The sequence below is a fragment of the Chanodichthys erythropterus genome, chromosome 14 (genome assembly GCF_024489055.1).
Source record: "Chanodichthys erythropterus isolate Z2021 chromosome 14, ASM2448905v1, whole genome shotgun sequence".
NCBI classification, from domain to species: Eukaryota; Metazoa; Chordata; class Actinopteri; order Cypriniformes; family Xenocyprididae; genus Chanodichthys; species Chanodichthys erythropterus.
The window spans coordinates 44,206,090-44,228,146 of NC_090234.1; the positions used below are offsets into that span (position 1 = coordinate 44,206,090).

General features: G+C 36.5%; 3 protein-coding genes across 4 annotated transcripts; all 3 read right to left on the bottom strand.

Moving 5' to 3' along the window:
- Window positions 1-235: 235 nt before the first annotated feature.
- Window positions 236-7,002, bottom strand: rgcc (regulator of cell cycle). 2 transcript variants are annotated; one of them, XM_067410385.1, is made up of 5 exons: window positions 6,860-7,002; window positions 6,537-6,710; window positions 2,534-2,641; window positions 2,369-2,431; window positions 236-746 (listed from the first exon to the last, which is right to left on the bottom strand). In XM_067410385.1, the coding sequence occupies exons 1-5, from the start codon at window positions 6,891-6,893 to the stop codon at window positions 739-741; spliced, it is 387 nt and encodes a 128-aa protein (XP_067266486.1). In that variant the 5' UTR covers window positions 6,894-7,002; the 3' UTR covers window positions 236-738. The 2 variants fall into 2 exon arrangements, with proteins under 2 accessions (XP_067266486.1, XP_067266485.1); XM_067410384.1 differs by lacking the exon at window positions 236-746 and having other exon boundaries at window positions 2,358-2,431.
- A 3,763-nt stretch (window positions 7,003-10,765) lies between these two features.
- On the bottom strand, window positions 10,766-14,160 carry zgc:101559 (Ras-related protein Rab-33B-like). The gene is made up of 2 exons (XM_067409547.1): window positions 13,900-14,160; window positions 10,766-12,294 (listed from the first exon to the last, which is right to left on the bottom strand). The coding sequence occupies exons 1-2, from the start codon at window positions 14,155-14,157 to the stop codon at window positions 11,854-11,856; spliced, it is 699 nt and encodes a 232-aa protein (XP_067265648.1). The 5' UTR covers window positions 14,158-14,160; the 3' UTR covers window positions 10,766-11,853.
- Window positions 14,161-14,406: 246 nt separating this feature from the next.
- Window positions 14,407-17,277, bottom strand: kbtbd7 (kelch repeat and BTB (POZ) domain containing 7). The gene has a single exon (XM_067409937.1). It carries the CDS (start codon window positions 17,003-17,005, stop codon window positions 15,137-15,139), a length of 1,869 nt encoding a protein of 622 aa, XP_067266038.1. The 5' UTR covers window positions 17,006-17,277; the 3' UTR covers window positions 14,407-15,136.
- Window positions 17,278-22,057: the final 4,780 nt, after the last annotated feature.

A 22,057-nucleotide genomic window follows, 5' to 3' on the forward strand; every position in this document is an offset into this window, starting at 1 on the left:
AAAAAAAAAAAAAATTATATATATATATATAACTGGTGTGCATCTTGAGACAAAACTGACATATTTTAAGATATGTCAGTGCAAGCTGCTTGCAGTTAACAAGCATTTTATTCTGGGACTAATTTAAGCCTTGTCTGTGAAACCGGCATTTAAAGTAAGTCTTGTATCCACACAGAGAATGAAAATACTACACACTCAAAGGTTTTTGATGCAAGAAGAAACACCATGAAACGTGTTAAAATCTGTCAACTTTAATCTCTTGAAGACATTAGTTGCATTAAATACATGTTATATTGCTTTTCCAGTTTTTCTAATTAATTAAGAATGGAGTTTATCCTCATGTGAAACAGGAAAGGCTTCATATAGCAAGGCGAGTCTGAAACAATATTTACATGAAATACAAAAATATAAATTCACAAAATAGTATTACAGATAAATTTACAATAACCAACTCTATAAAATTACAAATATATTTCTATAAAAAGCTATTTAAATAATCTTACAGCTCAAGTTTTTCAGAGAGCACAGCCATTACCGTCAAATGTGTATTTCTTATGCATTTGTTTGGGTTTGTTTGTATGGGTCTAAGAATACAAAAAGTCTTGGTGAACTTCAGCATGTGAAACCAGGACCATGTCTCCTCCGTCTTCACAGTAGTTCAGGTTTGAAAGGTGCAGTCTGGCTGTCATCCCCCGGCGGAGCTACAATGTGTTGGGCTCCAGTCATCCCGTCTCTTACTCACATGCCTGAAGGAAAAACAACAGGCAAGCAGAGAATATACTTAGTACATTTCCGGGTCCTTTGGTTGTCAAGGTTATTCTCGGTGTGTATGAGAGTCCTCTTTTTATGAACACTGCATAAATGTAAATCTTCAAAGCACAGCAGCAAAAACTGCCCATGGAATTATAAAGGTCAGAGAGAGGGAGGAAAGTTGTCATAACAAAAATGTTTTAGGACTGTTTTGAAGCAAAAAAACAAAAAAAAAAACATAACTGTACAATATGAAGGATATTATGGCTTTCTCTGTGGCGATCCCCCTCAGAACTTTTGAGTTTGAGTCATTGAAGGTCTACACACACACACACACTCCTCTCGCTCTCAAGTTACAGCACTCTATGGTATAGGAGCGCTCACACCAAAACAAATCAACTTAACTGTGTTAATGCATCAATGAGGAAGTGGAGGAGTGAGTGTATGATTGACCCAGTGATTAGCATCTTTAAAAAATTCCCGTTGATACAAGAATGTCTCATTTCTTCCCACAATCTACATGTACTGCCCCACATCTAATGGTTGTCAAAAGGAGTGGGTGGTATGAACAAAATCACATATCTATGAATTTTTAATCACAATAATGGCATACACTGAATACACTACCTTTCAAAAGTTTGGAATTTGTAAGATTTTATGTTTTTGAAAGAAATCTTTTATGCATTTTTAAATGAAAAATACAGTAAAAACAGCAATATTGTAAAATATTATTACTATTTAAAATAACTTTATATGTTAAAATATAATTTATTCTTCTGATCAAAGCTGAATTTTCTGCATCATTACTCCAGTCTTCAGTGTCACATGATCCTTCAGAAAACATTCTAATATGCTGATTTGCTCCTCAAGAAACATTTAATATTATTATCAATATTAAAAAAAGGTTCTTGTTAAAAACAAAAATGCATCTGAACCCAAACTGTAGAGAAAATTAACCTTATGTTTTATTTCCATTATATATTTTATATATTATAATCCAGTGAAAAAACCAAAAGGTACTTCATATAATTTGATAATTTTCTCTTAAAATTGTTCATTATAATCATATTCATAATTTATAAAGCTGTTTTTGCACTGATTATTTTGTGATATTATGTAATGCTAATTTTATATTTTATTATATTTATGTTCATACAATATTTAAAAGTTGTCTGTCATATGTTTGCACCAGCGGTGTCCAGTCCTGGTCCTGATGGCCACAGTCCAACCTCAAATTAAACACACCTGAACCAGCTAAACAAGGTCTTAGTGTTGAGGCAAGTTAAAGCTAAACTCTGCAGGACATTGACCCTCTAGGAGCAGGTTTGGACACTTCTGGTTTTAAAGATGTATGTGTGCTGTGCTGTGTGCTGTGTGACGTTGCTCAGCAACAGTAAACAAATAATCTCCGTCTCACATTCTGCAAAAAAGCAAAATACGTTTTTGCAGAAACTCTGCTGACTGACACATTTGTACCATTTCACAGTGTATACCATAATCCCCCGGTCATCAACAAAGATATCCTGCATAAAATCATTTGCTCTAAGCAACCCAAAATTTGACCCCAAAACAAAAGTAACAAAAAAGTGTCTTCAAATTCATGTCATTCAGCACTTACTCGCTAATGTTCTGTCAAGGTCAGCGATGAAGTCCTCTAGCTCTTTAGTGTCTCCAAGTTTAGCTGAAAAGAACAATATACAGTTGATCAACACAGTACAGCAAATAAACCTAAATTTGAGTCTTTAGAGTTAAATATACAAAACAGAAACATATCTCAACTCACGTTTAGGAGATGTAATCAAGGGGCTATTTGATGAGGGGGAGAAGACGCTGGGAGAGTTGAGCTTCTCATCACTGAAGCTGAAACTGTTTCTGTTCAAGGACTCTGCACCTGTTATAGAAGGAAAGAGAGACAGAGGAAGTCAGAAATGAAAAAACAATGCTTCCTGTATGTGTACAGCCCAGTGCTCCTTCATCTCAACAGGTGGATGACGACCCAGAATCACTCACAATAGTGATAGAGTACAAACAGCATGAAAAAGGCAAAGTTATAATGCCAATAATGCAATGCAACTAACACACAACTGTGTAGAGTTAGGATAGCAAACACTAGTTCATCTGTCACTCCATGGAGATTGATGCTAACATGGATAGTTTGTATGACATGCCTTATCCTCCAAAACCATGAAAGAAATGATGTGAAAAGTAAATTTAACTCAAACTACACTATTGGTCAAAAGTTTGGAATGAATTATTACACTTTGTTGTTTCAATAAATAACATTTTTATTTGAATATATTTTAAAATGTAATTTAAATTATTTGTGTGATGGTAAAACTGAACTTTCAACATCATTACTCCATCTTCAGTGTCACATGTCCCTTCAGAAATCATTCTAATATGCTGATTTGCTGCTTAAATTATTAAGGTTTCTTATTTTTGTCAGTGCTGAAGCAGTTTTCACTGTATTTTTATTTTATTTTTTTCAAATAAATGCAGCCTTGGTGAGCATACTTTTTTCAACAGCATTGAAAAATTGTAATTATTCCAAATGTTTGACTGGTAGTGTACATTTAAGTGCCCCTATTATGCTATTTTAAAGGTTCCTCCTAGGTCAAAAAGCACTTGCACATCACCTCATTTCTCAAAGAGTCTTAAAACAGTTTGTTCGAAGATTCAGTCTCTCTAAAACCCTCCTATCCATGAGCTACTCTGCTCTGATTGGTCAGATGGCCCCATTTATTGTGATTGGTCTGCTGCTTACAGCACAAGTCAGAAACTAAACTTGTATACACAGTGATATGAACAGTAACGATGGCGTCTGTTTTACCACATCAATCCGAGCCAGAGTCCTCTTTTTGAATCGCATGCAAAGTGGGTTTGCAGCACTGAAAACAGTGGTTTGTGTTGTCAACATGTCAAGAAGACAAACTCTTCCAGGCCTCGTCTACAACTACAGTGTTTGAGGGCGAGCCAAAGTAGACATTGTTTTTCACGGGCAGCCAATGAATACCAATGAAGGCAGGCATTATGCAAATTTGTTATATAGGTAAGTTAAATTGGAATTGCTGACGACTCGTTTCAGCAGTTCAGAATCAATTCTTTCTATTAGGAGACAATACCTATATTTGTTATTCACTTTGATCTTTAAAACTTTGCAGACATTTTACATTCACAAACCGCTATACTGCACACTGCATGAAAAGGAATATTCAAAAAGGCATAATAGGGACACTTTAAATAACGTTTCACTTGCTATATCTGCAACATTTCTTTGCAGAGTGCATGAAACCATTGAAATTCAATGGACAACTAGAAAAACTCTAGTCTAAAAGTCCTCAAAATTTAGTTACTTTGTGTTGAGTCAACACTTAACGTCCAGCGTGAAACCAGTGGAGCGACACTGCTCTCTACCACACAGACTTGCCAAACATGTGCACTGACCCATAACCGGAGGGGGTAGGGGGGTTAATCTGTGCTAGCAGAGGTTGAGTTTGTAGGTTGAGTTTGTAATCAATGCATACTCCTCTAATAACAGCCTCTCTCTCACGCGCACACTTTCAAAGCGGTTTCAACCGTGACCCACCCTTGAGCAGGTTCATTTAAAGCCAAAGATCTGACCCGGTACGCCACACTCCATCTTAAAAAACTTTGTTTACACATTCTTAGCCCTGCACACAGTTAAAGGCAGAGCAGGCGTGCCATTACACGGAAGCTCAACTTTGCCCACCGCCTCAGTCATTAGACCCTCCTGCCTGTGGGCTTCGGCACATCAGCTGGTGAAACGTACAGAGAATCCTCTCAGCTGACCATCTACATTAGTGGTTTGCAACCCTAAAATTGGCCAAAAGCTATATAATTATTCATAACTAGAATAGTAAATTAAATACATTTGTGAAAAAAGAAGTGTGCTTAATTGTATTGGATGTGCACTTAAAATCTTTTTAAAACGTTTTTTTTTTTTTTTTTTAAAGAACTGCACTTGCAGACAATAAAATATGAATTTAATAAATTAACAGTAAGTGTACTTAAGTGTTTTAAGAAACGGATTAAAGTATACTCACTTTATATGCACTTAAGTACACTTTTAAAAGTGCATTATATAATGACAAATTAAAAGTTTTATTTTAAAGTACATTTTAAATCATTGTTTTAATAATCATTTGATGTTATTTTGATGTTGACTAACATGCTAAAGCACATATAAAGTACTGGATTATATTTTTAACTGTAGTGTGTTATTTGATATTACATTAAAGTTAATATTTTTAAAACGTACTAAATTGCAACTTCATTACAAATTTGTAATTATTAATTCATTTAAATACATGACAAGTTTCCATAGAAATTACATTAAAGTATATTTTAGTTTAGCATGAATGCTTGTCAGTAAATTAAGCAGTACACTTTAACCATATTACTAAGACAATGGAAGCAATTATGAAATTACATGTAAGATGTACTTAAGTCCTACTTAAGTGGGTCAAACACAAAACACTCAGCTAACTGCATTGAATATAAATTTAAACTACAATACATTGTCATTTAATTGCAGCTAACATACAATTAATTGCCTGAATACATTACATTCAATTTTTTATTTCTATGCTAATTTTTTTAATATTTTAAAAGTATGCTAAAGTGTACTTCTGTTTCTTAAGAGTATGCTTTTGAAAGGATGGAGAAAGCACTTCCTTTGTTGATATTTTATCCAATATCAAATCCTGAAGCAAAACCGCTCAAAACCACTAAACTACATCAATGGCACGTGTGACAAAATGACATAAGGATTGATTGGATCCAACATGCAGTTGTACAGATCCATGAGGGTGACTGCAAGGCACATAACGCCTTTCTAAACCTCTGAATGCACCAGAGGATGTTTACTTATCCAAGCACAGATTCTGCCACATTCCATGTTTGTTCCAGAAGGAAAAGGGTGGGGCAAAGAGATCACTTGTTGCTTAATCATTAAACACAAGAACACTTCTAGAACAAAAAGTCCCCATTTATTTTGCTACGGTTCCACTTCTTTTGAACCTTTCTATGCAATCATAAGCTATCAAACAAAAGTCTTCCATATCCATTCATGATGCAATCCTCCTTTTTGGATAATCTCCAGTTGTAGGACTGATGGAATTAACATACAGTGAACCTGTGTGTGTCCCATAACAGCTATTACAACGGACTATAAAACAGGAGGTTTTTCAAGCCTGTTAACTGTCAGTGTCCTGAAAGCAGGACACTTGGCACAATTTTTTTATTGTCTTTTTTCCCTATCCCATACTTTAGAAATCATCATGAAAATGGTACTTTAGTTGGCCCACTTTTTGTGATACGAATTTCAAATTTGGAACACAACTTGATTAGACAGGGCTTTGATTTGAATTTTATTTTGTAAAATATATAATTTGTATAATCAACAACAAAAAAAAATGTCTGTACATTTGCTTCTATAACTCATTTTTTAAGTGATTTCCCTTCTACTGACAGTCTTCTTTTAAAATAGACCAATCTTAGATATGTATTCCAAAGCATTCATGAACACTGATGAAAAAGGGTGACAGTTCGCAGGTTAAAAGACGTTAAATGAAACCCAGCTGCTCTTTGTGGGCTCAGATTAGATTAGATAAGATTATGCAGTATTCTGTGTGCACTTGTAACTTGTAACAGAGGCTGCGGAGCTTAAGTCGTGACGCAGAGAGATAATGACACGAGCACGTGCGCTGCTATCAAACTTCTGGAATAATGACACGTCAAATCCGACTTTTTGGCTGCATACTCACTCTCTGAGTCGCTGATGCCGCTGTCGCTGACGCTCGCGCTGCTCCGTCTCTTCATGGTTTTCAAGTGTTCCTCATATCTGAAGTGTCTCTTTTCCACGGGAGACGTGAAATCCTCAATGACAGCGTCGAATTCACACAATACGGCGTTAAGATCGTCATCATCCTCAAGGAATGCTAGAAAATGCACGCAAAGTTTGTTTTAGTCTGGAAACAGAATCTTTATAGCGACGTACTCAATGTAATAAGCTTGCATGGGTTTATATCTGAAACAGTCATACTTAATTTTACTATTAAAATGTATTATTATTAAACCTCAGACTTACCTTTGCTCTGTGACTTTATCTTTGGAGACTTCATCTTCTATACTCCTTTAGTGTCCAATTCCGAAATATCCGATATAATAAGACAAAATTCCTTGTTAACACACACTGTGCCTGTGTCTGAGCTCCTTAGCGCGCACACTGCGGTCGGTGGGGTTGTTTTAAATATTGCCCGGCTCTGGGAGGGGGCGGTGACTGACGGAGGCGTGTCGGACGTGAGAAACGCATCGCCAATGAGACGCTCGCGCCCGTTTTAGCCCTCCGTTTGAGTTACATGAACTGGCGTCATTCACCCCTGAAGTATGTGTTTGTAAACAGCTACTATAACACATGCACGACATCAATGCTGCTTTATTTTTAACCATAACTCCGTCCAGGTCACCCTTCATTTTGCCATGACTTCACTTGTTGCAATGTTTTACCAGCAACATAGTAAGAATGTTACAGGGAAATGCTTAGGAAGTGTGTAATGTAATACGGTAGGCTATGTAAATATATAAAGATGCATTACAGTCGAAAAAGCCCTCAGGAATGTCCGCATGTGAGTGTGTCCATGTTTGGTGAGAAAATAAAATCCTTCATACACTCATTTCATTTAAGTTTATTTATAATAATGATGGTGACATTTGTAATGTTTTGGAGAATATACGTGACAGGTAGAATCAGTCAATTTGCAAAAGTTGCATAAATATAGTTTTTTTTTAAATCCCCACACACCGAATGAAGGAATAAAATTCTTAAAATACAAATGTTAAAATATAATATTAACGTTTTTACCTCAAAGCATGTCAAAGGGTTAAAATAAATTTTAAAGGGTTAGTCCACCCAAAAATGAAAATTCTGTCACTACCTCGTGCCGTTCCACACCCGTAAGACTCTTTGGAACACAAATTAAGATATTTTTGTTGAAATCCTATGGCTCAGTGAGGCCTCCATAGGGAGCAATGACATTTCCTCTCTCAAGATCCATAAAGGTACTAAAAACATATTTAAATCGTTTCATGTGAGTTCAGTTGTTCAATATTAATATTATAAAGCGTCAAGAATATTTTTGGTGGGTCAAAAAAAAAAAAAAAAAAAAAAAAAAAAATTTAGTGATGGTCAATTTCAAAACACTGCTTCAGGAAGCTTCGGAGCGTTATGAGTCAGTGTATCGAATCATGATTCGGATCACGTGTCAAACCACCAAACTGCAAATTCGACACACTGATTCATAACTCTCCGAAGCTTCCTGAAGCAGTGTTTTGAAATCGGCCATCACTATATAAGTTATTTTTTTTTTTTTTTTTGATGCACCAAAAATATTCTCGTCACTTTATGATATTAATATTGAACCACTGTACTTATATTAACTGATTTAAATATGTTTTAGTACATTAATGGATCTTGAGAGAGGAAGTGTCATTGGATTTCAACAAAAATATCTTAATTTGCGTTCCGAAGATTAACAAAGGTCTTACGGGTGTGGAACAACATGAGGGTGAGTAATCAATGATAGAATTTTCATTTTTGGGTGAACTAACCCTTTAAAATGTATATTTGATCAATTATATAATGGAAATAAAAGCACAAATTTTCAATAACCATTCCCTTTTTTTCATTTATTATCCAAAATAATGTATTGGGAAAAAAAATGATTATGATAAATAAATACAAATATTCCATAAGTACTTGGTGCTTCACCAAATATTGCAATTTTTTGAATGTAAGGTAAACTGTCAAATTAAAAGTAAAGTAGAAATTCTTTGAATAACACTTTATATAAATGCTTTTTTTATATATAAAACACATTTTTCTCTTAGATTTGGGTTAAACTCAAAGTGCCCCCATTCTGTGTCAAGTCTAATCATTGTCATGTGACTGTCATTCACAGATTCATAAACCTGATCTGGTCCAAGTTAAGTTTCTGCAGACATCTGGTGGCGACTAAATGAATGTGCACTCATGTTATTCACTATTAGATAGGCAATTAGATTAGATTCAGATACAGAAACTTTTTTATTGGCTAGGTGTGTTCACATGCACAAGGTATTTGACATCAGTTCCAGAAGCTTCAGTATTGGATGTGTATAACATCTTGACAGATAAGCACATTAACTGGCAGGCTATGCTTAAAGGGATAGTTTACCCAAAAATGAAAATTCTGTCATCATTTACTCGCCCTCAATTGTTCCAAACCTGTATACATTTCTTTGTTCTGTTGATCACAAAGGAAGATATCTTGAAGAATGTGGGAAACTGAACAGTTCTGGGGCACCATTGACTTCCATTGTATTTTTTTTTTCTACTATGGAAGTCAATGGTGCCCCAAAGCAGCCTGGTTGTAAACTTTCTTCAAAATATCTTCCTTTGTGTTCAACAGAACAAAGACATTTATACAGGTTTGGAACAACTTGAGGGTGAATAAATTATGACAGAATTTTCAACTAGGTGAACTATCCCTTTAAGAAAGCTAAGAAATCTTTGACTACCAGGCTGAACAAGGCATGGAAATATTTCCTACTTTCAGCACAGGCAGTTTAACAGTAAGCCAAACAATGTTTTTGAGGCCTACACAGCTTAAATTCAAGGTTCCAAAGGGTTTTTTTTGCTGAAAGTCTAAAGTTCCAGTTTGCATTAGAAAGAACCTTTTGTGAGATGGAAAGATTGCATGAATATTAAAGGTTCTTCATGGAACCATATGCTAATGAAGAACCTTTCTTTTTAAGAGTGTAACTGCTGAACATTGACAGTTTGAATCCTGCTTGTTGTTATTTTTAGTGGGGGTGTGGGATTTATCACCTTAAAAAGAATTCTTCGCACCTTTAGTGTTGGAGTTAGCAGGTAGACACATGGTAAAACAAGACATGTGTTTGCAGCTGCACTTTCCTGCTGACTTTAGGGTTTAAATGTGCATGGAAGGTGTCAAATACGACACTTACTGTCTGAGAGGCTGAAAACTGTTCAGTTCACAGAATAAAATGTTTACAAGGATTTGCTGAATATTGCTGTCAAAAAAAACAACAACAACAAAAAAAAAAACAATATGGTACTGATGTGGTAACTTTTTGTTACCAGTTTTTTGAGGATTTGGTCATATCAAAAGTTTCTTAAGACAGCAATTAAAAATCGTTGAGGGACACCATTTTGACCACTAGCTCAATTTCAGTTACTTTTCAAGTATGTTAAGTTTGTTTTTTTGTAGCAATTGTACTGAGTGATTTCTAACTGAAAAAAATGAAGACTTCAGATGGGCATTTGTATGTTTTTAATTTTACTAATCAGATTATTTTAATATTAGTGACATTTTTGAAAATAAGGCATTTCAATAACTGACTAATAACCTTTTTATTGCCATTAAAGTGAAATTACTGAACCTAAACATGGGATCCTGAAAAAAAAGTTCATTTAAAAGAAAAATGTCAGACGGACTTAGAGGTTTTTGCATCTGAAGTCTTCAAATATAGTCACTACAGATATTTCAATGTCTATTTAACATTGTTATTCTCCATGACTTTACAAATTTAATGCTTTTCCTGATATGTCCAGAATTTCCATTACTGTGGGAACTCTAGACTTTTAAAAATCTTACCCCAGGTTTCACAGACAAGCTTGTCCCAGACTAATATACATGTTTTATCTGAAAGCAACTTGCAGTAACATATCTTAAAATATGTCAGTGCCATTGTTTTGTCTCTAAATGCACATCAGTATTTTATTTATTTATTTTTTGTCAAAGGCACATTTATAAAAGCTACTTAAATGTCCTAATTGAACTAAGGCCTAATCTAAGCCCTGTCTCTGAAACCAGGCCTTAAAATGTATCTATGATCCTGATCACAACTGTAATAGTATAAAATACATAAAAAAGAATTACTTTATTGCACATTTTATTTTCATATTCACTTCCAAACACATACGAGAGGCATTGTAAACTATATACACAATGACAACATATTTCTCTCAAGTAGGCCTAGAAAAAAAAAAAAAAGATACATGATGCCAAATCATCAAGACAAACTTTAGACATGATATAATCTCAATTTAAAGTGCAATACAGTCCCTGTTTTCCATATGCTATGGTTGTCATAATCAAAACAAAAGACTGAAATCAAGCCTTTGAGATGTGCTGAAGTCTTACTGATGCTTTAAGACATTAAACATCACTAATATGTTAAAGTTTTTAGATCAAGTTTTGCAAATATTTCACATTGAGGCTGGAATATAACTGCTCCCATTTAGTTAAGATTAACAATGTGAAGTTTTTCCCCTTGCTCTAATCTCAATTGGTTTCATAGGAATGCTTATAATGCTCTGAATGCTTTGACAGTGGCGCCCACTAGTGTTCATACTGCAGTCAGCTATAGTTTTAGTAATGCATTACACAACTGTCCATTTCTCTCTGGTTCAGTTTGCTCTTGCCTTGCATACAATATATATTTGTCTAAAGAAGTAGAATTTCTAGTGCAAACAGAAATTAATAAAAGATAAAGATAATAGTAGCCTAACTGTTCTGTATCTGTAAACATATCAGAAAGCTCATGGTGCGCCATAATGAGGGCCACTGCGTTGTTTCTGATCGTCAGACATTCTCTAGATTGCCTTCAGAATTTTAACGACAGCAACCTACTTGGAATTGTCACAATAGAGTCATAACCATTAAGTATAACACTGAAAAAACATGCAACGTTATTACAGACAGAAAATGTTACTACAGGCTCCGAGTCAGGTCTTCATGTCATTGAGCATGGTTTTGGAAAGTCACAAATGCTTTTAAATAATGATATGCGGTAATAAGGCAGGTAGAACAAACATCACTTGCTTCATGATATGTGGTTTAACAAAACAAAACCCCCACTTGATCCATTGTTTATGCTTCCAAACACATTTGTAAACTGCATGTGCACCAACTGAAATTTCCTAATCACTCTTTCTTCCTTGCCTTCATACAGAAAGTTGAGGACACCCTCACATTTTCTAGTCAACCTAAATTATTGCATGATACTGACTGTAGTGCATTAGCATAAACAGTGAGTCTTCTCCTGTTCACCAGCGAGCTGTATGAAGCTGCTCTCACTTAGTTGTTTCAGTCTAAGAGGCTTGTGATTCTTCAGCTTGTAGGCCAACGTGAGGAAAATGGCATCTACGTGCTCTTTTTCTGCAGGGTCTCTTGCAGATGTCTCAAAAAGGGGAAAGTTGTAGCTATCAGCCAGTCGCTGAGCTAAAAACGTGGACACCTCTTTTGCTCCTCTTAAGTCACATTTGTTCCCAACTAGGATGCGGGGTACCATGGGAGGGACTGCGTGACGGCAGCACTCCTCAATCCACTCCGGCAGACTCTCGAATGAAGCCAGACTGGTCACATCATATACAAAGATGATGGCATGGACATTGCGGTAGTAATGCTCCACCATACTCTTCCTGAAGCGCTCCTGTCCAGCCGTGTCCCAGATCTGCAACTGAGAATGCAGTTTACATCAATTCAATTCACATTTATTTGTATAGCGCTTTTCACAATACAGATCGTTTCAAAGCAGCTTTACAGAAAATGCATGTGTCTACATTACAATCTAGAGTGATCTGTTAGCAGAGGTGACTGTGTCCAAGTTATGTATTTCAGAATTGTACATATGGGTCATTGACGAATAAAGTTTTTAAAAGTATAAAAAAATAAAAAAAGGGAGATATAATTAATTTTGAAGTTTTATTACATGTAAAGAAAGAGATTATGTTGTTTTTATAATCAATTAACACTGCTTTTTTCATTTTCAATTACAAGATGGACAAAATTTGCCAACAAATTTCTAATGCACAATGGTTTTACCAAATGACACTTTTGGTTACACTGAATGACGCTATTTTCAAACAATGCTAACAAACTGATATCTAGCTAGCTAGTTAGTTACTTTGCTAGCTATCTAACAAAAGGACAATCAAATGTTTTGTATTTGGTACAAGTTTTTAAAATATTACAACATTTTCCATGTTTTATAGCAGTTGTACCAAATGACATTATGTTTCGGGAATGTTTTTTTTTTTTTTTTTTTAAATAGTTAAGCGAGTTAGTTACTTTGCTTCACGACCATGTGGCCCTTTGCAGGTGTCTGAATGATGTCACATCCTGTCAAATGATATTGAACGCATGACTTGATCCAAAATAGTCCTTTTATATTGGTTACTCTGAATGACGTCAATGAAATTAATTTTTCCAAACATTCTTTCTCATAAAGCGACGACTTCTACACATGATTTTACTACCATTTTGCACTATGTTGATATATGATGTTATAAAATCATGCCAGAATAAAAACATATATATTTATTACATTTTAAGATATTTTAATCACAAATAAATTGGCTGTATTGGCCTTTGGACGGTTAAACCAAATGACTTTTGATACTTCAAAATCTTTAAAATACCTTTATATATAACAAAATATAATTAAAACCTTTGGGATTCAATAAAAGATATCTATTTGTACTACCTTACATACTTTGGATGTCATATCTTTGTTTTTTTATTATTATTTAGGTTTTTGGACCAAAAAAAAAAAAAAAAACGACAGTCACGTCACTGACCCATACAAAAATCATGCAGTTAGCTAACAATGTATTAGTTTAAACAATGTATTAATTTAAAGTAGAAACAATGAGCTCAATGAAGTAAAGAATACATGTTATTAACATAACATATATAGAAAAATTTCATAGCAGACATAAAGTACTAGTATACGAAGAAGAGGACTGTCAGAAAGGCTTTATCTCAACAGTTTTGTGTTCAAAGTTCTATTTTACACGTGTGGCAAATCACCACATCAGTGACTTAACATACAATTAATGCAATTATTTTTAATTATATATTTAACCAACAATGAACTAATCTTTTTTTACATTCTAAAATATTTTAAATGGTGTTTGTGCAACACTGACCAGACTTTTCATTACAGTCAACAACAATACACAGTGCACCCATTGTGGAGAAGAATGTAAATACTTGTTATTCAAGGTCAAAATGCTTTTTCAGATCGGTAAAATAAACTCTAGCCTACTGTACGGATTCTTACCTTTATGTTTTCTCCATCAAGTTGCAGGGTCCTCTCTCTAAAATCAACTCCGATTGTTGCCTCGGGGTTTTTGAGAAATTTGCCACCGCAAAACCGGTAAGTTAGGCATGTTTTGCCAACATTTGAATCCCCAATAACGATTATTTTAAACACCCTCGACTGAGGACAGTCATATTCCTGACACGAGTCATTCGCGAGACTGTCTCTTGTGTAAATCGTCGCGAATTCATTGCTGCCCGTTGTGTTTTCTATTGCCATAGCTCTCTGATACTCGAGAAATATCGCGAGAGGATAAGAACGAGAGCTTAACGTGAACTCCCGTGACCTCATTAAAAAAAGACTTGCCATTGAAAAAGCAATAAATAAAATTATTTATTTATACAAAGTATAAACAGAATGTATTAAAAGGATGACAAATTTAAATTAGATTACACAAACGAAATAATTTAATAGACAACTATAACATTTAGACAATAATAAAATAAGGAAAAAGACAAATGGGTAAAACGAGGTAGGGTACAAAGGACTAAAAGCCTAGTTGTATATGTTGTAGATTTACTGATAATACGGCGTTGTTATAGCATAATTTGGAGGTTATGAAATGCCCCAACTTGTGGATTAAATAGAAAATGGTCCGTCCTTCCTAAAAGTGGTTCATTTGAATACTGTATGTATAGAAGTTATCTTGCTATGTAGCTATCTTATCTCACATGAGTATTCAAACCTTGAGCAATTTTGTCCTCTATATCATTACAAACACTTTATATTTGAAGGAGTTTTAATCAAAACAAACATTACCATGTCTTTTCACATTGATTAAATGGTCCCATCAATATTCAATAAAAATAAAACATGTTTTCTGATCATCACTTTGGGACCAGAAGTAAGCACATTTCCCTTAAGAGGGGCTGCTAGCCCAACTGTACCCTGTTCACGACTCCAGCGTAATACTGCTCTTTGTTTATTAGCCCCCAAAGGCTGGCAGAGTCAAAATATTAACAATTCTTTGTACCAACGTATCATAATCCTGAGACAAGGTATCATTCACTGGCCATATATCATAAAGGTAAGCCTTTGTTGAATAATACTCATAGTATAAACAGCATAAATTTCAAGTAGGTTTTACCCTGGCTGCTGTGGGGTGAGCCACTTCAAACCAGCCAGTTAATACTTTGCAGCATGTTTACATTTGGCTCTATTATGCATTTGACACTAGTTACTGTGAGAACTGCATAGACTACCAGTTCTCATCTGAAAAGGAGCTTGAGCTGCCGGAGTCCGAGTCTGCATCAGTCAATCCATCGAAGTCCCAGTCAGCACTGGAGCCGCTGTCGTCATCCTCCTCCAAGATGAAATTCTGACCGGACCCCAAGCATGCAGTATACACCCGGGTGGAGAGGCTTATGGATCCGAAGGAGGATCCAAACATGGTGGCCACGTTTTTCCACGAGTCCCTAGTGGGATCATATTCATGTATAATAAGCCTGTTTTTGTTGTGATGGACTATTGCAATAGTTAGAAGCAGCAGTTTGCTGTTGTGTTGCACAACTTGGTAATTGAGAGCACTGCTGTCAATAGGAATGTCTCCGATCCGCCTCCATTCTCCACGAGCTGGGTTATACGCTTTGACCACAGGGATATCGCACAAACAGACAATCTGCTCCTGAAAAACACAGGCTTTGTGGAGTTTACTGCGTTTCAGAGAGCCCCGCTGGAGCCAGTGGTTTGTCTTCGGCTCGTAGCTGAGCATCCTCCTCTTGTTTACCACATAAAGCCGCTCGTTTACCGTCACAACCTGCATCTTTCCCAAAGAATGAGGCAAAGGGGCCACAAAAACCCACTGGTTCCTTTGAATGCTATAGCATTCTACTTCCTTGAGTCTGGCATCCGACACTGGATCTCTGCCACCCAAAATGTACAGGTGCCCGTTGAGGTAGCCGATGTACGAGTGCATTCTTCTGAGAAGTCTTTCCGCAAGCTCCTGCCAACAATTCAACAAGGGATTGTAGACCCAGAAGTGCTTGGACAGCTGTGACGCAAGATACAGGCTGTTCTCTGGTGTGGTGCAGACCAAAAACGTCTCCATAGGAGAGTGTTTGAAGTTCTGATTGGCGAGGTTAATGACCGGGGACGCCATAGAAAAGATGTCCTCTGTGTAAGGATCATAGCACATGAAAGGCTCATTTGGTCGTCCAAAGAAAAGCACCATTTCTTTTGCACTCTTGCCAATTCTTTGTTTGGCAGCATGCGCGCCCTTTGACACCGTGGCGCTCTGCTCATCAGCAGCCCCCTCTAGAACATTCAAAAGATATTTCTGTATAAAAGGCTTTGATTTAAGGCCATCTAGATAAACCCGATCTTTCTCGGAAAACAAAGACCACCGCACACATCTGAGGACCTGCAGTGCATCTTCTGCATCCACATGCAGATTACTCTCAATCCACTGTATTGCAAACGAGCACACTTTCAGTTCGCAGTCCACGTCCAGAGAATCCAGTGTGAGGATCTCTTTAATCTGCTTCAGGTCCAGCTCACAAAGGTCTTTCACATTGGCACTGAGCTGGACAAAGTTCTTCGCAATAAACGCTTGAGCTTTGCTCTTCAACTCCAGATTGTCAAAGGTGTCAGCAAACTTCAAAATCCCTGCACAGTTAGAAAGGTCCAGCCTTCTTGTCATGAAGTTAGCACAAGCTTGCCGAATATACTCCAGCTGCAGCATGTTTGCAGCTGCATAAAGCCTCTGCACGTTACCCTCAGTGATTGTCACTTTGCCAGTGTAACAATAGTCAATAATGACAGCCATTGAATCGGCGTCCACTTCGTGTATAGTGACATTTCTTTGAGTGCTTTCATACAGCCCTCCTGTAAACATGCTCTTAAAATAAGGGCTTGCTGCTGCCAGTATATTTCGGTTGCACTGGAAAACTTTTCCAGCGCCAGAGGAGGAAACGCTTCGTTCCTCTGACTCCGGGTCAGGCTCCACTTCGATAGTCACGTCGACTAACAGCTGCGAGTCGTAGAATAATTTCAGCTCTTTTATCAAACTTAAAGCGTGATTGGTGTCCTCGAGCTCCTCTGGACCACTGAAACAGTTCACCGAAGCCATGTTGAGCCCGTTTTCTCCGTCCGAACGCAACTAAATCCCGTCAGTGAGCGGCAGCGGCATCAAATCTCCCTGAGCTCTGCTAAGGACTCAAAGTGTCATGAAAACAACGAGCTGTGAGCTGCAATCACCGCTTCTTTGTTGCCTGACAATGTAGCCATGTTTCATGAATGAAACGCGGTCCTTTTTTACAATACGAAATGATTTTCAGGACAAACGGTGATGTCTGTCCCGTTTAATTTCATTTCGTTCGGCTTTTGATCTTGAAACATCGACGTTGCATGTCTCACTCAAGCATGCTGGCGCTGAGCTGCAACACAAAGCGCTGATTGGTCACATCGGCTGTGTTTCAAAGTATATTGAGCTGCCTACATAGACAGCGTACGCCAGTGTTCTCAGTGTGATGCCGAAAATGTTGCCCAAGGCTATGAAACCCAACAATGCCTTCTAGGCAGCTCACTGGGATTTGAGACGAAGCCATTATCAGCGGTCTGAATTAAGTTAGGTTGGCCTGCTAAAGCTTTGTTCAGAATTATACATAGCCTCAACATCATATAAAATAAGGATTTAGTTTCAAATATTAGATATGTGTTTTAAAAGATTAAAGTATAATTTATAACAATTGTTGATTAAAAAATTAGAATACATTTTCAAATGTTTAGGGTATATAGGCTATATAGGCTTCCAGCCTTCATGAACAATTATACTGTATATAACTTATAAATGATTTAAATACAAAATAAATTGTTATTAAGATTGATGTGGTTTGAAATTGGTAAAATGTGCTTGGAAAAAAATATGATTAGAAAATCAACTTGCACAGTAATTATGTGCACACTGCAAGGACGTAGATTGGTTTGAACATGGGTATGCTGCCTGTTTTTTTTTTATTAAAAATAATAATAATAATAAAAATCTGTTTTATGTGTAGGCCTATGTGTCTTCTTATCTATCTATCTATCTATCTATCTATCTATCTATCTATCTATCTATCTATCTATCTATCTATCTATCTATCTATCTATCTATCTATCTATCTATCTATCTACACCTCATAACTTTATGAAATGTATGTATAATCATTCATTAAATTCTACCATAAATGAGCGATTCTAAAAAGAAAGAAATTATGTTAAAAATTGAAACCACCAGTAGGCGGCAGCGACCCGCTGTTTTAATGAGTGAACCTTAAAGGATTAGTCCACTTTCAAATAAAAATGTCCTGATAATTTACTCACCCCCATGTCATCCAAGATGTTCATGTCTTTCTTTCTTCAGTCGAAAAGAAATTAAGGTTTTTGATGAAAACATTCCAGGATTATTCTCCTTATAGTGGACTTCAGTGGCCTCCAAACGGTTGAAGGTCAAAATTACAGTTTCAGTGCAGCTTCAAAGGGCTTTAAATGATACCAGATGAAAGTAGTGCTGTAGTACTCGAGTTCGGACTCGAGATGGTTTTCTGTTGTCTCAGACTCGTTGGTATTTGCACTCGGACTTGGTCATTGGTCTCGCCAAAAGTTCTAGTTGGTCTCACTTCTTTCCAATTCCGAGCCGATCCATTGTTATCAGCAGCAACGCACAGGCAATAACATCAGCTGCATGTTCTTATTATAGTTCTTAGAAAGAAAATCTGAATCGGCAAAAATAGTTATCGGCAGATCACACTATCCAAAAATCAGAAATCGGAATCGGCCAAGAAAATTGCAATCGGTGCATCTCTAGTTCAAACGAAAGCCACAGCAGAACTGAGACTCATATCAGTGTTTTGTAAACGAATCTGTGGCTGTGTAAAAACCATGAGAGTCAATGATTCGTTTACCCTTTCAAAAACAAATCCACTTCGCTACTGAATGAATGAATGAATGAATGACTCGATGACTCACTCATTAAGATTTACCACCACCTACTGGCGGGTTTAGTTCACTCGTTTTAACATTGCTTATTTCTTTTTTGGACATTTTTAATTTAAAACATTATTTTTAAAGGTATTTATAAAGGAAAAATAATAATAATAATAATAATAATAATAATAAAGCACTTTAATGCACAATCAGTTTAAGGGGGAAGATATTGTCCCTTAATGGGAAAGGTGTGACTGCAGCAGTCTGAGTGGAAGAGAGAAGAATGTTAAATGCCTCAGGAGGTACGCGACTGTAAAAAGTTTGGGAACCACAGCTGAAGTGAATTTAAAAACAAGTAATAATGCAAAATTATTATCTTAGAATAGAAGATATGCTGTCTCTCGCATTACAAATTATCAATAGTTATGTACGTGGTTTTGAAGAGGATTCTTTTTTTCTGTCTCTGTCTTGACTGTCTCATTTGGACTCGGACTTGACTTGGACTCAAACCTTTTGGACTTGGACTTGAACCTCTTTGGACTCGACCTTGACTTGGACTCGAACTTTTTGGATTTGGACTTGACTTGGACTTGAACCTCTTTGGACTCGGTCTTGACTTGGACTTGGACTTGACTTGGACTCTACAAAGGTGGACTTGACTACAGCCCTACGAATAAGGGTCTTATCTAGCAAAACAATCGGTCATTTTCTAAAAAAAAATACAACTGTATATGCTTTATAAACACAAATTATCACCTTGCATGTGCTTCCACTTTCCGTGTTCTTCAAAAAGCTTACGCTGTATGTCCTACACCTTCCCTGTTCTACTTACAGAAAAAAAACGAAACTGGCGGCGCGTTCGTTCTTTAGAGTTCTCTTCCCTAGTTAGTTTCTTTAATTAGCTCTACACTGTTCTGTTTTACTTTGATTACCCTGTCTGTGTATTTAAACTCTTAATTTCCTTGGTTCATTGTCCAGTATTTTTTTATTTTTTTTATTTTGTGTGTCTGTGTGTGTGTTATTCGTGGTTGTATAACTTTCTCCTGAGTTTTCCTGTGCCCTTTGAATTTAATTAATAAAGACTAATGAGTCTTGATCATCATGCTCTTCTTCACCACAGCTGCATGACAGTGAAGTTTATCTAAAGTAATTTTTGCTTACAGTTGAATTGCATTAAAGGTTGAATTCATTAAAGGTCAGCAGCAAAGACAGTAAAGTGAGATTAAATACATAAAGTATATTTGTGTAATTTAACTAAATTATTGCAGGTTTGCATAATATTCTGAGTTTGAGTTTCACATTCATTTTGAGGAATACTGAAACTGCTTTTTGTAAATGAGATGAGTAAATGCATGATGACATTTAGTCAGGACTACAATAAGTTTATGCAGCGCACACAACACCTCTGCATCTCACTCCTGATTTCAACATGGGGACAGGAGACGTGTCAGTAAATGGAAAACAAAGTAACTTGCGTTAATTATTTGAAAAGTAACTCTCGTATTTAGTTGTAAATTTAAAAGCAACGTGATACTTTAAATAAGTAATATGATTATGTAACTAACATTACATTACAATGCATTATCCCAACAATGCAAATCAGACTAATATAAAGTACTCTTGTTGCAACTTCATATACAAACTAAAATCTGCTGATAGTAAACAATTGCATTGTCCATTCCAGAAATCACCTGTTTTCCATGTTAGTTTGGAAGGATAGACTGTTATATTTACGCATTTGTAATGTGATCAAAATGTGGACAATGCAATTATGTTTCATATGAAAGTGTGTGACTGTGTAAATGAAAGTGTCTGTGTTTTATATATATATATATATATATATATATATATATATATATATATATATATATATATATATATATTAGTTAAAATCTATGTAAAATATACATGCAGCCAGCTTGCGGTAGGCCTAACAACTTTTTTTTTTTTTTAACCATCGGACTACCCTCTGAAAGTGAAACTGGACTTTCTGCCAGAGACAGCGAGCAGGAACAGTAAGTAGACCCGATGCAGTCTGCAACCAGACATAACTGTGACAATATTTGTATGTGTTTGTCTTTTATATGTGTATAGGAGTGAGAGTGTGTTTATGATCACACGTAGGCCTATGACTTATTTGTCACAGGGACGGTTTCTTCTTTACGGATTTCTCACCCCCCGAGTAGGCTGTTTGTTTTGCCTCTGGATATAGTCAGGGTGCGTTCACACTTGTAGTTCGGTTGGTTCATTTGGTCCGGACCAAAAAAAAAAAAAAAAAAAAACATTTAGTCCTGGTCCGATTAGCGTTCAGATTGGCAATTTTATCACCGAACCAAAAGATACCGAACCTTCAGGCATAGGGATACATTCACAACGTGATTGGTCGGATTTTATGACGTATTGCCTATTTTGAGACATCCAAAACAATGCTGTTTTCTGAGGTAAATGCGCTCGTTGTGTGTAGTTGTCCGTAGCCTGCATGTGATGGTATTTTGGCCAGCTGGAAACTCGTGACGAGTTTATAAAATGTGTAAAGTAGTCAAAACAGCGGGGAAAATCCCTCCGTTACACATAAACGATCTGCTGCATGGAGACGCGCGTCTGATGTCTGTCATGGGCAAACTCGCGTCTATGACGAAAAAAACCGACATGCGTGAGGATTCTGTCCATTTTAGTCCAGTCTTGTCTTCCTGTTTTTGGTTCGGTTACATGTCTTTGGTACGTGTTGCGTTCATATATCATTCGAACCGCACTAGAGTTCGTTTGGAAGCGGACCGAGACCCATCTTTTCTGCGGTCTCGGTCCGCTTGTTTGGTGCGCACCAGGGTTCGGATGGCAGCGTTCACATATGTTCAAATGAACCGCACTAACCGAGCAATCGCACCAGGGTTCGTTTTAATCGAACCAAAATGACAAGTGTGAACGCACCCTCAGTGTCGAGTCACGCTCTGTGGAGTACCGCCTCTTTTTGGGCGATTTCACCAAAGTCACCGGAACGTTTATAAAAGCGTAACGGCTAAAGCTAACGCTCCGCCCCCTGCGGTACGCAGAATGAGACCAGAGGCTGTTTTTTGAATGGATGTCAATGGATGAGAGGCTTCACTATGCTGATTAAACAGCTTTTGTGGGTAAATAGCTAATCATTTAATTAATCGACAGCCTGTTTGCCAATCTTCAGCATTTTTTACACTAAACAATACTTTAGTTGGGAACT

Bases quoted from the DNA above. Each gene is read 5' to 3' on its own strand.
- rgcc (XM_067410384.1), bottom strand. From the start codon at position 6,893: ATGAAGTCTCCAAAGATAAAGTCACAGAGCAAAG. The intron at 6,711-6,859 runs GTAAGTCTGAGG...TGCATTTTCTAG, and splicing joins GATAAAGTCACAGAGCAAAG to CATTCCTTGAGGATGATGAC. The intron at 2,642-6,536 runs GTGAGTATGCAG...CTTCTATAACAG, and splicing joins CGGCATCAGCGACTCAGAGA to GTGCAGAGTCCTTGAACAGA.
- zgc:101559 (XM_067409547.1), bottom strand. From the start codon at position 14,157: ATGGCAATAGAAAACACAACGGGCAGCAATGAATTCGCGACGATTTAC. The intron at 12,295-13,899 runs GTAAGAATCCGT...CTGCATTCTCAG, and splicing joins TTGATGGAGAAAACATAAAG to TTGCAGATCTGGGACACGGC.
- kbtbd7 (XM_067409937.1), bottom strand. From the start codon at position 17,005: ATGGCTTCGGTGAACTGTTTCAGTGGTCCAGAGGAGCTCGAGGACACC.